This window comes from Myotis nattereri (assembly GCF_964212035.1).
Source record: "Myotis nattereri genome assembly, chromosome: 11".
In the NCBI taxonomy this organism is placed as follows: Eukaryota; Metazoa; Chordata; class Mammalia; order Chiroptera; family Vespertilionidae; genus Myotis; species Myotis nattereri.
Window position 1 is genome coordinate 75019758 of NC_138086.1, and position 17914 is coordinate 75037671.

Consider the following 17914-nt stretch of genomic DNA (forward strand, 5'->3'; position numbering starts at 1 on the left):
AATAAAAATTCCCTTGCTCTACATAAGAGGAGAATGCAGGCACTCTCCTTGAAAACAGAGTGTGGAATCAATCTTAAATAAATAAGAAGTTGATTGGTCTTCAGGGACAAGAAAATTCCAACTCAGTGTGCTGAAACTTGTCTTACTTTTTAGCAAAAGAGCAAAAGTTCCAATACAATGTACAAAATAGTTACCATTCTTCAAAGATATTTGGTGACAAATGCTTTTCAGAGCTTTTAAAGTTGGCGTAGGTAGATTTTTAAGAGCCTAGAAATTAGCTCTAGAGAAAGAATGGAGAGATGCTAAGATTAGATCAAGGAAAACATACTATGAAAAACCCAATACGGTAGAATTTAAAAGCTTTTTCTTTTGGTCTCATGCTGCTACATGAAAAGTATGGTTGTTCACAAGGCTGCATATCTTCCAAGATTATTAAAGGTATTAGCAATTTCTATTTCTATTTCAAGGCCATTTAAATTTAATGAAATAGGTTAAAGTTTAAAAGTGTGTGATAACCTAATTAATTTAAAATAAATCATCCCATTAAAATATTCTCATATGGAATTTCATTTTGCTCTGCTTATAATTACTGTGGCCACCAAGCAAAACTCCCTCTCACCCCCAATATGTTGAGGACTTAAAGGGCTTAAAAACATGGCATATATATTCGATATGGCATGTATGTCAACTGTTTTTGTAACCTCTTGCTTTATCCATGGCCTTGGTCATCTTTGCTATTGCATAATGAACTAGCACTTGGTTCCCCACTCTCCCACTCTATTTTTGGCCCAGTACCAAATAAGAGGCAGTTCAAAAGGCCCTCAACATTCAACTTTTTTTGTGAAAATTTGTAAAATATGAACATCGACACCTACTTCTCTCCTTAAAACTTTCCTCACCTCACCCACTTTCCCACCTGACTGACTTCCTGGTGAGCGGTTAAGAGGGAGGAAGTAAGCACCAATTGTGCATGCTCTCCCTCTCATAATTAGAATCCACTCTTGTGCAGTACATGCTGTTTCCTGCAAAAGAAATCGTAAATGTCTACAGTGTAGTAAGTATATCTGCCAGGTAACAGCATTAAAGTGATTTGCCTACATACAGCCTAGTGTTACCATACACTGATTTAATACAACAGCTAAACCACCTTTGGTAACATTTTGTTTCTCACTAATATTTTATTTTCCTACAGTTAATTATTTTTAAAACCTATGAATTGACATAGGGCTGAGGTTTCAATATTATACAAAACATTAATGACTATAATTTTCCCCAATTATTAGCATTTTTAAATGTTGGCAAACAAATCAGTAAAAATAAGGCTCTGTATTTTTTTTAAAAGCACATAAATGACTAACTTAGAGATGTTTTAGGCAAGCTAAATACTGTTGAATAAACTAGTAAGAATTTAGCTTTAAGCATGTACTTTGATATTTGCATCTGAATTAATACATACCAACTTACACATCAAAAATTTGGGCTATACTAGGGTTTTTACTCCTGCTCCCATTCCTGCCTCCTCTTAACTATTCTCTTCCTTAATTCTACTCTCTTAACACCCTCTCCCAGATTATTTATCTTTTAACTAGTGATGACATTACTTAGCCCAAAATATTTCTCACAATCAGGCCTTAAGCATTTTTAAAAATTGCACTTAACTCTTTTATTCTGGACTAAAAATTAAATATTTTTTTTCTGGAAAAGCTTCTGATTTAAGATTGATTCCAATAGATAATAAATATAAACTGCAAAAAAATAAAGTCAGCCTAGAGCTTTGATGAACAGGAGTTTCCTGTTTTTCCAGCAGGGAATAACTTGTAGGATGGGAATGGGGGACAAGGGAGAGGAGGGGATTGGATCTCTGTACATTGAAAGAGGGCCTTGCTGAATATTCCCTGGAATTTCCAGGCTTTTTCCCAACAAATTTTTTGAAATGTGCCCACCTAGTTCAGAGTAAAAGCAAAAACTATAACCTTTCCTTCTTAAAAATACTGTGTTTTGCACACAAACATTCATTTCTTTAAAAACATTAAAAAATGACAGCCTGAAGTGCTTAAAATGTGTATGGACATGATGTAATACATGTATATATACACACAGATATGCATATGCACAAGCAATGTATATATACATATACAAGCATGTAGCATTTCATGAATTTGATTAAACTTGATATCCAACAGTGTACAACTACTGTACATCCAGTATGAAATGTCCTGTTTCATGGATAGAAAAGGAGTCAAAAATCAAACTTCTCAGGTCTTTTAGGCCTGAACACAATCAACCCTACTCAACCTTGAACCTCAACCCCTGACTCATTGATGGTGAATGATAACCAACCACAGACAGACTGTTTAAAGGCTCACACAAATGTCTTTGGTGTATGTGTCTATTTTTAAGGTACAAAATAATAATAATAATTATAATAATAAAAATAGCTATTTTGTGTGCTGTAGCAGTTCTTTTATAGCTCACATTAAGTGCAGCTTTTAACCCTCCCACCCCCACCCAAAGAAAATACTTGTTAAATAAGGATTGGACAGGTCAAACACCATTGTAGTGCAAATAGTAAACAATAAAAAAAAAAAACACAACATTTACAAAATATAGAAATGTTTGGATCCAACACATGGACAAACATATTCCTTTCAAGTATCTCTCCTTGAAGAAAATAAAAATTAATCAGGTTACTTCCAATACAAAAAAGTCTCTCTTTTTGTTCTCTCTCAGGTAAACAGTTTCAAACCTATTAGGTTGCATAGTTCTAGGATCATAAGCACCTTAACGAAATATAACTTGGTATTCTTTTTTCCTTGATCTCTTACTCTTCTAGTCTTGTTCTCAATTTTTTTGTTGTTGTTGGCTTTTATTTTGTCTTGTTGCAGAAAAAGGAAGTGCGACCACCGGCACACTACTGTTCTCTTACCAGGACGTGGATGTATGTGGGTGTGTAGAAATGCCTGTGTGTGTGTGTCTGGGGAGGGTGTCTGAGTGTGCGGGGTCTGTGGCATGTGTGCATGTGTGTGTGTTGGGGGGGGGTAGCGTGTGTGCACGCACACTGATATACACAGAGAGAGGGTCACGCAGACATACCTTACAACCTGGGTAACTGGGTGGGAAAGTGCCTGTCACCGGCCCTTTCAAATTCATGGCTTTCTATAGATGCTATTTGGGTTGTGCCAGCCCACGTTATTGCAGACTGGACAAGCTGACTTCCAGGCTCACCCTGAAAGGGAACTGGAAAGGAGAGGACCATACTCCTGTTCAAACGACTGATATCACTTCGATATCAGAAGACATGAAGGATACTCCGTTCTGCCTTTCCTTCTCAATTCCCATCTCCTTCACTGCTTCATCTCTGAGCCCTGGATAGGGAATGTTTCCACCACATCTTCCTTTATCTGTTTCAGGTTTTGTTTCTAGTTTATTATTTTTAAAATTTCTTATTTTTCTGGTTTTTTTCTTAGAAACCTTAAACATTTCTTCATTTTGCCACCGTCCTCTCTGGACAACTCTTTTTCCCGTTCCCCCTGGGCTGGGCACTCTACGAGCACCCACACTCCTCCACTATCATGTTCTGAATGTCCTTCTTGATGATGTTCTGCCCGTCATCATAGTACAACATGGACATGGGCCTCAGCTTGGTGGGCACACAGCACGACTTGAGGTTGGAGAAGGGGCTGTACCCCCGCATGCGGTAGTGGTTGATGACGGTTGAATGAAAGGAGAGCGAGGACCCCGACGTGCCTGCTATATGGCTCGGGCACTCCCCCTCGCAGTAGTTGGCATGATAGCCAGAGGGAGCGATGATCCAGTCATTCCAGCCAATGTCCTTGAAACTGACAAAGAACTGTTTCTTACAGCAGATGTTGACCTTGCCGTCGCACTCCAAGCCCCGCCGCCGTCTCCGATGGGGGTGGTCTTCCGACTGCCGGGCCTGCAGCATGAGGAAAGGTCTATGGGACTGCTCCTTCTCCTCGTCTCCTCCCACCCCTCCTTCTCCTCCGGCCTTTTTCTTTCCTTCCCCGTCCTCTTCTTTCTTCTTCTTCTTGCCCAGGAGCACGAGGCTGGCACCAGTCTCATGGCACTGCTCGCAGGCAATCCGAATGTCCAGGGAGCTCCTGCCCTGGTCCAGCAACCGCTGGATGCTGCTGGAGACGGGAAAGATGTGCCAGGTGCTCTTGCGAGCATCCACTGCCTTTTCCGATATCAACAGTTCACTCCTCTCCTCCATTAATCCAACGGCCTCGGCCTCATCCCCTGTGTCCACGCTGCCCTGCGGGTGCTTCAGCTGCTGAAAGAGACGGATCGTGACTTTGGTCCTGTTCCTGTTGGCCTTGGGGACTTTTAGGAAGAGCCAGACTTCTGCGCGCTCCACCACGGACAGGTCACTGCCCTCTTTGGAAATCTCAAAGTGCAGCGTCTTCCTGGTAGCGCCTGAGAATGAAACACAGCGCAAGAGAGAGGGGGGACATGGTTAGTTCCTGCGTGTTCTGCTACTCACTCATTTCAGGCCCCCACGGGGCCTCCGTTACCCTCCATCTGGAAGAGGGACCAACAAAGGCAAATGAAGGCCCACAGGTTTTGACATTTTTAAATGATTGAAGAAACATTGTATTTTGTGACACGTGAAAATTATATGAAATGTAAACGTCGGTGCCAATTAATAAAGGTTTATGGGACCACGGCTCTGCTTACTTCTTTATAGGTTTGTCTGCACCTACTTTTGCACTTTAATATGAAGTTCAGTAGCTACAGCAGAGACTGGCCCACAAAGCTAAAATGTTTATTCTCTGGCCCTTTACAGGGAAAGTTGCTCAACTCTTGCTCTAGATAGAGCATGGCCTAGAACTGAGTGTGTCTGGGGGCTGCAGGGGGCTGCATCTGTTCATTAATTGCTTAATCTCAGCTTCATCTTCTATCAAGTGGGGGTCACCTATGACATTTGACCCATTCTCCGATAGGTCTGGGAGGATCAAACGGAATAACACAAATAAAGACACACTGTAAGCTCTAGCAAGCTGTAGCTATATTATTCCCACACAAATATGCAAAGAACCCCTTAACCCAACCCCCCGCCCCAGAAGTCTGTGTGGCATATAGCCTCCTCCTCCCATCTCTTTCTTGCTGGGTCACAGCATCTGCTTGCTCTGTCATTTGCCTCTCCAGTGGGGAACCAAGCCCTTCTGCAATCTCTTCTCCGTGAAATGGGGAAAGTAACCTTTTCCAAGGGTGGGTCTGATCATGCCACTCATTCTTTACAGTCCTTTTCTGAGTTTCTATTTTCCTCCGTTTAAAACAGGAACTGCCCAGGACACTGCACTCTGCGTTCAGCCCTCGTCCTCAGCTCTCTCTGTGTCCCATCCTCTGCAATCCAGCCCACTGTGTTTGTTTGAAGTTGGGAGCATCCCATGCATCCCTTTACCTCTGGGCTGTCACATGCCTGCAGTTTTTTCCGCCTAGAATACTCCTCTCAACACGCAACCCTCAGGGGCTGCTCATAATAAGAGCAGATTGCAGAAGAGATGACACCACTTACTCTAGAAGCCTTCCCTAACATCTCCTGCCAGTCTAGTCTAGGATACCCAGGTCTGAAGTCCTACCTATGGTGCACAGTGTTTAGCAGAAAGTGGGCAATTCATTTATTTCTTTTAATTGGTGGCAGCATCCTTAGCATTGAGTATTTTATATTAAGAGATCTACCTGCTACCTCTAAATCCCCCATTTTTGTCTCCTTCCTTTAATGCAACTTGATAAGCACCAGTTATAACAACTGCTCTAGCAGAGGGAAATTCCCTACATTGGTGGTGATTGGATTCTGCAACCACTCCGTTCTTGCCTAACTCAAACATAAGAAAGTCACCTGTTTTCTTCTCGTTCCACTGGGACCTATTTATTCATGGGCAACCAGTACTCTAAGGTACAGGTGTTCAGGCTAGAATTTTTGATTGATGAAATATTTTTCCTCACTTGCACTTCACCACTGGGTAGTATATGAAACATGCCCTCTTTTCATGACCCCCTCTGGCAAGTACCTGCTTATAGCTGTCTGGCATACATGCCTTCCATGTACAAACCTGAGAACAGTTTTAAATAAGTTCATCTCAGAACGTACAATTCCCTAGGAGGGTCCTCTGCCTGGATTTCTATAGCTAACGGAAATCCGGCCGTACTTATCACTCTCCACCCTGAGATGTTTACGGTACCATAAATTCTAGGCACAGTTTCAAGTTCCCTGCAGCAGAAGGCAGCTTTTCTGTGCATTGTGCACTGCAGATTCTGTTCTTAATTTAACACACTCTGCACACAGTGATTATGATGGTGGTAAATTCACTGAGGTCAGGGCCAAGGAGGGCTGCATAGGAAAGGTTCTCTGGCTTTGCTATAGAAACCTGCTAGGACCCTGGCCTTGATGGCAGTGGTGAGGAGCGCCCCTTTGACCTCAGGTCGCTGGCAGACGTTGAAATGAATAGAAAGCTGGGTTTATGATCAGATCACCAGAGCGAGGAGCAGTTAGAGGGGAAGCCGTCTTTTTTTACGAAGCATGATGACTTTTTTAAAAAAGTGAATCCAGGATTCCCCTTTGCTAAACATTGGTGGGGGTTTTGTCGTTGATCAGTTTTGTTTTGTTGTTTTAAGAAAGCAAAGAGAAGATTCCAGGAAGAGAGCGTAGTCATTTAAATTTAGGAAGACCATCAGCAGCTGGCTTTGAGGTGGTAGGTAGGGTTTTCCCAAGACCAGAGGTAAAGGCTGCCAAAGCCTCCTGAGCCTCGGAAGACCAGCCCACAGGAGTGGCCGGCTCCCCACGGAGGCCACAGGCCCTGCTATTGGAGAATGTTAACGAGTCCCTCCTGCTCTCCCTTCTGCCTCTAAGCAGGCCAGCTTCTGAAACCCTCAACTAGGTAGGATGCCACTCTAAAGACAGAGAGATCGTAGCTGCTAAAATAGAGGAGCCAGAGGGACACGGTTGTGTTTTGTTTTTCTGTGTGTGTGTGTGTGTGTGTGTGTGTGTGTGTGTGTGTGTTCTAGGTACGAGTTTGAAACCGAAGCATCTGAGCTGTCCCCAGGATGGGAGCACTGGGTCTCAGATAACTCATTCCCACAGGTTCTGCTCTACTCTGACCCATGCTTGACTGGAGGGGCTGAGGGTGAAGGTAGATGGCCCTCAGGTAAGAGAGGGGACAGGTGGCAATTTGAACCCGCACTTTGGACTTTCCATGAATAAAGTGCAGAGATGTTTATAGGTACTGGGGGGTGAGAGGTAGAGAGAGGGGGGCCAAGGGAGGGCTCCTTGGAGATGAGCCAGTGAGAGCATATGCAAATGGATTTGTAGGGCCCCAGGCTGCTTCCTTCCAGCAGCAGCCTACAGGACAGCCTCTCATTTCACAAGATCGGGTTTCTAATGCATGAGCTAGCCCCACCCCTTCTTCACAGGCTGCTGTACTCAGAAGCAAATGATTTCGTGTTCCTGAGAGAGGATTGTACAAAGAGAGTACTCATTAGAGGGGACTCAATCTGTCAGGTGCTGTTATATTAGGATCAGAGAGTCATCAGAAAATGACTTTCATCCTGGTCCTGGCGGAGAAGTGACTGTGTGGCATCCCCTGGCACTGCGGGGAGAAGCGGCGCTGATTTATGCCCTGGTTTCATTAACTGAGCTGAAGACGGTTCCCTGTATTCCCGTCCGTTGCCTGCATGCTGTATCTCTCCCCCATATTTCTGACATTTGGATTTTCCCCTCACTAATTGACATGCCTGTCGCCTCCTTCTCCTGGTGTCCATTTCTGGAACTGCTATTTGTATATTGCATGATATTTTGTCAGGAATAAAATAAAACTGAGATCCCATTTCGTGAAAATGCTGTTGCCATAATGCTCAGGAGAACAGGGGGAAGAGAGAGAATCAAGTCTTCTTAAAATCTACCTTACATGCAGGTACATTTTAAAAGTTCTATTGTGTTCTGACTTATTAAAGAGTGCATATTTTTTTCTTTTACATTTAGCTTTCATTGCAGAAGGGGGTGGGGAGAATGGGACAGCTAGAAGCTGAGATGAAATTAATATTTGTCAAGGTTGTAGGCTTCAGGAAGGAATTACAGCCTTCCAATTTCTTAGGTATGAAAAATATAACTAGCTTCTTGATTCTTTTCCCTTTATGTGTATATTACCTGAGAGAGATTGCTATACTGCAGTGATGTTTTCAGAATGGTTCTCTCTTCAAATCTGTGTGCGTAACAATTTGAAAAATAGGTTACCTAAGGCTCAATTACTAATTGAGGATCAATTACTAATCAGTTTCAGGACTGACTTAAATTATCTCCTGCTGTAAAATCCTGAAATGGAAGCCGTCCCATGATGCTTTGTGGGCAGGTGCAGCATTTTAGTTTCTACAGGCGCATACTGGGTTCCTCCACTATTACCTATTTAATAAGATACCACTAGTGGCTTTGCTAACCTTTCATCACCTACTCTGATAATATCCTTTTCAGCCTCTATGCTATTTTTTCCTCCCTGAGGCTTGTGAGCAAGGCTTGCATCACAGCCTGCTCTGCCTGAGTAATTCACTAAGAAAGTCCCACACAAATCCATGTGGGTGATAATATTTCATCACTTAAACCTCAGTGGACATATACCAACGGGAGATTTTTTTTAAAATGCCTAAAAATGGGTAGGAGAGCTAAATTGTGCATCTTCCAGGGAACACCTTTGAAATGTTGCGGGTGGGCAGGATTAGAAAGAGGAAAGACTGTGGGAGCTGGAAGTAACGACACCTGAAAACAGACTGTCCTCTGCTTTCGGGATTTTTCAAATGATTGTAGTATCCCCATCATAAAAGGGTTAAGCTGCCCAGCCCCCCGCTATTCCCTTCCCCCACACCAGGATGCTGCTCATCCCCCAAGCCCAGTAACTCCAATCTGTGGGCGGAGAGGCATTAGAACATTTCCAGTGAATTAAGCAATGCACTCAGTGTGTCCTTTTTGTTTTGTTTTCCTCACCAGGACCCTGAGTAAAGTATGATGCCCTTCTACCTATGGGAACCAGGTCTAACGTTAATGTGGAAAGCCTTGTTGTTTACAGAGGATTTAAACTCATCTGGTGGGGAAGAGCCTCCCTGTAAAATATGACTGTTAATTTAATTTCCCATTCTTCGCCAAGGTTTCCCTGTGCCGAGGTGTGGTATAGTCACTGGTGGGAGCATACGGAGCCACCAGTGACAGCGTGAGTGTTTCCTGAAGCGCTAACTTTGCACTTGGACTGCCTCCGGGGGTTTCTGCATAAGCAGCCAGTGGGGACAGAGCGGTTATGCCTCCTTTCACCTGCGGTCCAGGGTCCTGTCTGGAGCAAAACTGCACATTTGGTCATAAATGATCTTGATTGATTTTTCAGCCTTAATGTATTTGCTAAGGACATGCTACGGAATTGTCAGTGGTCACCCACAGTCCTGCACTTTAATTTAAATAGAAATGAAAAATAAGATGGTTAAATATTTAGAGAGAAAGGGGTTTTAGGTTCCTAAGAGAAGGAGAAGAAGTTGTTAAGGCTCAACTCAGAGACTTTCAGAAACTCCTTCCAAAATCCTGGGAACTTTTACTCTTGATGTGAGATCTAGGACCCAGTTCAGGATAAAGAATTCTAAACTACAACTCAGAGAGCAAATCAAGTATATTTTAGCAAAAAGGGCCAAGACAAATAGGTGTTTTCGTGAGAAGTGCCTGGGAAGGTATTACTCCCAGTTCTCGGAATGTTAAAACTGAGTTTCTCCCCTGACATCCTCCGCCCCCGCTCTCAGACACCCCCTTCCCAGGCCCAACCTCTGTTCTCTGTCGCCTCTTTCCTTCAGCATTCTCTCCACACTCTCGGTTTGGAAACAAACACATCCTCTGAAACTGCACACTATGTTCTCACAAGGCGTTAAATAAATAGGCTTTTTCCCCCCTTGCTCACATCCACTTGTCATTTGTCGTGTGTGAAAAGCATTGATAAGACAGGCAAATGAGGCAACAAAATCAGGGGACAAGAAAGACGTTTTTTGCAAGAGCCCAGGCAGCCGTATTATGGGGAGATGTGTGAGCAAATCAGTATGGCTGATGATTCATGGTCACATTTCTCCACGTACTGTTTTGTTTGCTTCAGAAATTTATCATCCCACTGTCTTCCATAGAGCTTGGGAAAGTTCACATGCACCACTAGAATTCCCATTCCTTTTCCTTCTGCCTCATTGAATGTATTACAGGTAGCCATGTTCCTCCCTTCCCATAAAATCCTAACATTTCCTGGATGAGATGAAGAAAGCAGTAACTGATAATCACTAAGATTAGCGTGCTGCAGACTGGGCCTTCCAGGAGGTGAAATTTTGTTTCCCTAAAAGATTAACTGGTAAGAAGCAAAAGCCTTTGGAATGCGCCCTCTTGTGGCCCATCATTTCCCATCATTCAGAGAAGAAAGTGTGTGAAAACACTCTTCAGTGAGGGGTTTTCGAAGAAAAGTTCAGAAGCCTGGAATAGGATGGTGGAAGTCAACTCCACCTTAAGATAGCTCTCTTGGGGTGGGGGAAACAGTCATCCCAGAAGCCTTGTTAGACCCCTGTTTGGGAAGTGTACATTTCAAACTCACCTTCTGTCACTAGACTCTCCAAAAGGGAAGAATTCGTGTTGCTTTCAACCATACCTGACTATGTAAGCATTTCCCAGGTTTTAAGGTTTCATTTGTCTTTCTTCAACAAGTGCTATCAATTGCTAACTTAATTACCAGAACCAGCCTATAAATTTGGCAGCATATGGAGACTCAGCAATATATTGTCATTAAACATTGACTGACCAGCTATTGTCACAAATCAAACTATGATACTAAGATATAGTATCAAGAAGGCCACTGACTTTAGTTTCAATGACAATCGTAGTGAGTGTTGGCTTGACATCTTCGTTTCCTTTAAGGTCTTAACGTAAACACCGAGGATTCTGTGCCAGCCATGCCAAGAATGGCAGAGCAATCTTGGGTGACATAAATAAAAATAATTTCATTTTTGTTGGTTGGAATACATGGCAGAGAGCTTGAGAGTGATTCCTAGCCACTTAACAACTCACATCAGTTTTACAAAAACGGGGCACCTTCCACCTGAGCATAGTGAGACAGAATCAGTTCAAAGAGTTCTAAGCACTTGAACTTTTGCAGTTCTTCAACTGCTGTGGCCATGTCTTGGCTTTATTCAACCATCAAAGAGACTAGAAGCAAAAACTAAGTATGGGGAATCTTGTAGTTGAAAGGTGCATCCATGGGATGCATCTGAGGCATGCAGGTGACACTCATTGACTGGAGTCTATGCTGTACAAAATAGTTTATAAGGGAAAGAAAACTAAATGTCCCTTGCTAATTCTCCAAAAATCTTGACACTTGACATACTTTGAATTTTACTAAAGTTGAATTATTCCAAAAGCAATAAGACATTTTCATATATTCACTACAATCATTCAGATGATAAATTTCTTTCCCAGGAAAATAGCAGCAAAATACTGACATGGTACTCTCTTTGGAGAATAGATTGTTCATATAGCAATCATCAAATCTGTGAAATCATACTAATACAACTTGAAGTTGGTGTGTGAAACTTCTCAGATGGGAAAAATAAGCAAGTGCAATAAACCTTGTCTAGAATCCAGCAGCTCACCCAAAACTGAGTTGTAATCTCAACCAGGAGTCGTTTTCCATTACTAACCTTAAACTTTAGTCAACATGTGAGTCAAATGGATCACCTTTTTAAAAAAAAAAAAAAAAAAAGCTCAATTTCTTTCTAACTAAACACCTAATAGAAAAGTTTTAAGCCCTGGCCGGTGTGGCTCAGTTGGTTGAGCTTCACCCCATGCACCAAAAGGTCACTGATTCCATTCCAGGTCAGGGCACACACCCAGGTTGTGGGGTGCCTAGGGGAGGCAATGGATCAATGTTTTTCTCTCACATTGATGTTTCTCTCTCTCTCTCCATCTCTGTTCCTCTCTCTCAATTTAAAAAACACTTACTAAAAAGAAAAGTTTTAAAAAATGACAAGATTTCATATAACTTAGAAAAAGAGTGGCACTGAGACGAAGTCAATAAAAAGATATATAAAAGGTCAAATTCTTTCACCGCACAATCTCCCAATGCCAAGAGAGCGGTTTGCTATGCAAGTCAGCTCAGTGAGAAAGCAGGACATGTTGCTAGCACCAGGTGTATATTAAAAGTGGCCAAAGGCATCAGTATACTTCGCCATACGATGTGGTAAAGGCAATTGAGGAGGAGCTGCAATTAAGGCCATCAGGTGTGGCGACTGGCATATAAAAACACACAGGATCCCTCTAGTCAGGACAGGGAGCAGAGTCCAGAGGGACTGCTGGAATCCATGCCCTGCACAGGACCCAAAGCCATTAAACACTCTGTTTCCTACCTTGCCACAGGAAAGGTTGAGGAAAATTGGGTGGCAACTTGAAAACTCCAGCCTGACTTATTTTCCTCAAAAAATAAAGTCCTAATCATCATGTCCTTCGCAGCTCTATCCAGAAAGAGTTTTCGGGGAAAAAGTAAGACCTTTAAAAGAATTTTGCTCTGATGAGAAAGCTAAACTACCCTGCCGGGAAGCTTGCAGGACACCAGGGCTTCTCCAACGGGGGGGGGGAAGCCAGGAAGCCAACAGGCTGCCTGCTCCCCCAAAAGGATGCCCAGGTCTTGGAAGGTTTTCTTGAAAACAGAACATCTGAGTCAACAGGTTTTCAGGATTGGAAATTCTGAGTGTTGCCTTGAATGTTTACACTTCTGCGGCAAACTTTCCAACAGAAATGCTGGGAGCCCCTGCACATACTTCCCTGGCCATATGCTCTACCAAACACAACAATGGCATTCCCTTCAGATAGGTTTGCCAAGAGCTATGCTTCCTTAGCCTGGCCTTCCCATGAAGGTAACATGGCATGAACATATCCGGGCATGCATGGGCGGGTAGGCATGCAAAAGGATCCATGTCACAGAACTAAAAGTGACCTGACTGCAGATCTCCGCCTCCACTTTTGACAGGTATTTTCTATTCAGCAACAGGTTAGTGTGGTCCTGAGCCAAAGATTAGAATCTATTTATTAAAGCTCTTCCTCTTAAGGATTGAGTGAGAGTTCAGTGTCGTATCTGAGAGCACTTTGTCAAGGTTGCATTCCTTGGCAGAGAGCGCTTAGTAACTTTACAGAGAACAAAACTCTTTTCTCTCTCTCTCTCTCTCTCTCTCAGCTCAGAAAGCAAAAGTCAGTGTTTTAAAAGTGACTGCCGGGGCAATGGCAACTGTCCCCTGAAGCCGCTCTTGGCTGCCTAGAATGAGACGCCTGTGCTCTTATAGACAGACTTTCTGAAGGTAAAAATGAATGTCACTCAGAGATGTGCCCTGCTCCTCAGAGGTGGCCCCTGATTGGACTTTCCAAGGGAAGATTTGTTTAAGGCAGTGACTTCATCGGTGCCGGACCACCCCAATCCCACACTCCCCACCCCGCCCCTGCCCCCACACAAACTTTGGACGGGGTCGGAAGCCTCCTGGGTCCCCCGGCACCCTGACTGCCCAGCTTTCTTTCATCAGGCTGCTCAGACCTGGCTTCCCAGACCGGCTCCCAGCCCCAGCTTGGCCCCAAGGGCTTCCTCCGGGTGACCCATGCACATAACAAGTGTAAGCTGGCCACCACCAGCCAGGCTCCTGAATTCCAATTCTCTGAAGTCCTCTCCCCCTCACGCACCCCCCTCCGCCTGCCTGCCACCTTCACCTAATAACTAATGACCCTCCCGGGCAGAGTACAGCTGGAGGGGAAAGAAGTTGCTCCCAGGACTGTGAGGGAAATACACCCCCCCCCCCGCAGCCCCAGCCCCAGCGCCAGCACCCACCTGATTCCGCGAACGTGATGATCTCTGAGGTCTGCTCCATCAGTTCATTCATTTCTGCCCTCCTTCCGATGTCATCCTCTATCTCCACGTACCCGTTCTCCCCCACTTTGCCCACATGGAGCTTTTTGATCGCATTCAGAAGCGCCGCCTTGGGCACCGGCTGGGTGACCTCGGGTCTCTTCTTCAAGTGCAGCATGTTTAAAATGTGCTTTTTGACGGCCTCCACCATCTCCGGCTGCGCGCTGGGTACATCCTTGGGCAGGGTGGTCAGTGCACAGGACGGGCAGGCAGGGTCCGCACTGTGCCCCTCGGATCCCGGGGCAGGGGAACTCTTCACTATAATCCAGCAGCTCGCCAACAGAAATCCTCGCAGCCAAAGCAAGGGCATCCTGGCAGCAAAAGTTGTTGTGGTTGCCTTTTTAAAGGCCCTGCTTTTCCTCCCCCCTCACGCACAGGTTTTTTGTTTGGTTTGGTTTGGGCTGGGTTTTTTCCTTCTCCTCTTCAGCAAATTCTCTGGAACGAGAACAAAAAGTTTTCTGTGAAGTTTTCTTTGCAGGTTCCCTCTCTGAATGCAGTCAGTGCTGTAGGTTTGTGGCTGTCAGGGAGGACAGTTCTGACTGTCTCCGAGTAAGAGAAGGAAGGAGGGAGGGAGGGAGGGAGAGAGGGAGGGAGAGAGAAAAAAAGGGAGGGAGGGAGGGAGAGAGGGAGGGAGAGACAGGGTGGGGGGGAGACAGAGACAGAGGATGGGGGGAGGGAGAGACAGGGAGAGCGGAGAGAAGGGGACAGAAGAGAGAGGGAGAGAAGAGGGGAGAGGGAGAGAGAGGGAGGGAGGGAAGGAGGGAGAGAGAGAAGGAGAGAGGAGAGAGGGAGGGAGGGAGGGAAGGATTGGCCCTAAGTGAGTGAGTGAATGGGAGAGGGAGGGAGTTGTGAGTAGAGGCTGTGATTAGAAGGGGAGGGAAAGCCCGTTTTCTGACAGGCTGCTTCCCTGCTGCTCACGGCTCCCTCACACACACCTCTCTTCAAATATCTCCATTCTCGGGAGTTCCACTTTCCCTTCGGAAAGACGTTCTCCTAATTTTGTTCTACTGTTGTTTTTTCCTCTGCCCAGTCCCCTTGCTTCACCTTCTTCCTCTTTTGGAGAGGAAAAAAATGCCCCAAGTAAAGGCACTGTCTCAATCATCAGGGATGACTTCATTGCCCAGGCTGCCCCCACCGCCCTGCACTCTCCTAGCCACAGCCCTGGACGCACAGCTCACCGGCCTGGAGAGGGGGCTCAGGGTGCCGGAGGTCAGGGGCCAGGTAGGGACGGTCGGGAAGAGGGGCAGGGGACTACGGGGCACAGGGCCAGCCAAGAGTTCCAGCTTGAGGGAATCCCAGAGATCTTCCCGGTTCCCCATTCATTCAGAGTTAAACGCTCAGGATCGTCAACACTGGCAGGCGATCTGACAGGAGCGAGCGCCACGGAACTTTTGTTTGGGGTCATATAATACACTCTACTTTTCCCAACTGCAAAATGCCGCGGGCCACTTTGCAGATCCGCAGGCAGGCAGGCAGGCAGGCAGGCAGGCAGGCAGCGTTTTCTGTGCTCCTGTCATCTGAAGCACTTTCCCCTCTCTCTCCTCAGCAGCCACCCCCTGCTGCCCTGCACACACACACACACACACACACACACACACACACACACTCACTACAGCCCACCACCGCTTGCCCTGACTTCATAGAGAAAATGCACAATTCGCTTGGCCTTTCCCACATTATGTCACACAAATAGTACTCTCTTACAACTTGAATTACTGGTCCTATGGGGGGAAAAATCTCTAAGATACATTGGCAAGTGATTTTCTCTGTCATGTGGGGTTTTTTGCAGCCCCTCCACCCCCCTCCCCATCCTGGACCAGTGTGGTCATGGGCTGGCCCCTGGCTGCCTCCTTTCCTCTCAAAGGAGCAGCGCAGATGAAATCATCATGGATTTCAGTGTTCACAGTCAAAGAAAAATGTGAATTTTTAAACAATGCCTCTCTGAGGTGGTTGTTGTTTTTTTCTTCTCCTCCCTGCCCCCGCCGCAGCCCCTTTTTTCATTTTCTGTCTTAATGCTTTTATCTTGCAGAAGTATCTTTAAGAGGTCCATCTGTTAAAGCTTTCCTTCCCTCTGGGTTTCTTTCCCACACATAAGCCCTCTCCGTTTCTGTAGATACAGTCAGCTTATATCTGACACCTAGCGTGTTCAGAGCATTACCGTCAAGCATGACAATTTGGGAAAGGGGAGGAGAAAGTTAATAAATGCCATTACTATATGCCTGAGATTGGAGGGCAGGGGAGGAGGGTGAGAAAGTTGGGCACTAAGTTACAATGACAGTTTGCACAAGTAACGACGGTTTCCTGAATTGCATGCACTGCCCCCCTTTCCAAAAACAATTACTTGCAAGTCTTTCTGTGTTACGAGCCCTGTATGACCTTTGGAGTTTAACCTCCAGGAACGTCAGTCACTCTGCTGATATGGTTAAGACTGTCAGCATTCCCTGAACAGCCTAATTTTTTAGTGAGGGGTGGTGACAAAAATGGGGAAGGGGACATTTGCATTATAATTGTTTAATAAAATACCTTTGCCATATAATACTTAACAGAATCTAGCTATTTGGCATTGCAGATACAGTATCCAAAGCCTTTTGTAGTCCAATTAAGTTTTACAAGCGAGTCTGACATAGAACTAAAAGTTGAATGACTCCAAACGACACACGAGTCCTAAGAGTAGCATTTAGATTCAGTGCAATTTGTCAGCATCAGGATTCTCTCTGCGGGGATGTGTGTGTCCCCTACATTTGCTGCTTGTGAATGTAACTCTGAACAAATAGCTTTCTCTTTGGCATGTGTCTCCCTGTACATGTGCTGAATAGGTTGTATAAACACATAATCTATTTGCATGCTGTCCTATTAAAAGCTGTGTCAACCTGCCTGAATAATACAAGAAGGTACAAAACCATAACGTGCATGAAGTGCCAGGCAGTTGTAAAATTCCTTCTAACCATCCTGACTATGAATGTGTAAGCAGCTCACAAGTAAGAGTTAAAAAGCATTACCTTTCCGGTGCTCTCTCTTTCACCAGCAGCCTCTTGTATCATGTGGTTAGAGCTGTCTGAGTTCCTCTTCATGGTATTGGCTCTGTGAACTTTTATACTGTACTACTTACTTGTACACTCACACATTGGTACCACTCAAACAGGAGGGCTGGGATTGTTTGGGATTGGTTAGAATTGCATGACATCAGCAGATGACTAGTTTTTCCAGTGTGAGGCATATTTCATAATCATTATCTAATGGAAAGTCTTTTCTTAGCTGCTTTTGGGTGATCCCTAAGGCAGGAAACCTCTGGCTGACTAGATTACCTTAAAGAAAACTACTGGAATCAAGCAGTTATATCTCACTGAGTATCAACTTCCAACTTTTCTTTTACTATTTGCACACACACACACACACACACACACACTTCTCATTATATTCAGGTTCAGTTTTATGTCTTCACATAAAACATCTGTTACTTCATGAAGTTACCTCTATTTACAAAGTATTTTATTGTTTCTTACAGGCAAGAAAATTCACAGTACCCTTTTTAAGGATTCTAACTTTACTTTTTTAAATAAGATATTCCATTGGAAAAAAAAAAGAAAATATGTATACTTATATGATGATGGTCTCCCTGCCCTGTCAACCCTATTATTTTACATCATGAAATTGAATGCCTGCTTCATAAATCATTTATCACCAAGAACTTTGGAAATAGTCATTCTCTGCAGGTAAACATTATAAGTATCCTTCCCAGTCTTTAGAATCCCCCTCCCCCCCCCAAAAAAAAATCTCATATATTATCCTTCTTTATCAAATCTTGAAGTCTTATGATTTCTAAATTGTTACAAATATAACAAGAGATTAATGAAAAGAAACAAACATTCCTCGTCGAGGGGTTAAGTTGGTTGGGATTTTCTTTGGGGCGGGGGAGTGTTAGCAAGTCAGAAATAATACAGGAGGAAGGAATCTCA

At 44.4% G+C, this 17914-nt stretch overlaps 1 protein-coding gene and 1 long non-coding RNA gene across 2 annotated transcripts in view; one reads left to right on the forward strand and one right to left on the reverse strand.

The window, feature by feature from the left end:
* Positions 1 to 2873: 2873 nt before the first annotated feature.
* Positions 2874 to 14393, reverse strand: INHBA (inhibin subunit beta A). Its single transcript, XM_081102779.1, has 2 exons — positions 13881 to 14393; positions 2874 to 4437 (listed from the first exon to the last, which is right to left on the reverse strand). The coding sequence occupies exons 1-2, from the start codon at positions 14266 to 14268 to the stop codon at positions 3545 to 3547; spliced, it is 1281 nt and encodes a 426-aa protein (XP_080958905.1). The 5' UTR covers positions 14269 to 14393; the 3' UTR covers positions 2874 to 3544.
* The window catches only part of LOC308527455, a 35810-nt gene continuing 25742 nt past the window's right edge, over positions 7847 to 17914 (forward strand). Inside the window, exon 1 of the long non-coding RNA XR_013996612.1 lies at positions 7847 to 7934. This is a non-coding gene — a long non-coding RNA (uncharacterized lncRNA). The remainder of the gene's footprint in view (positions 7935 to 17914) is intronic.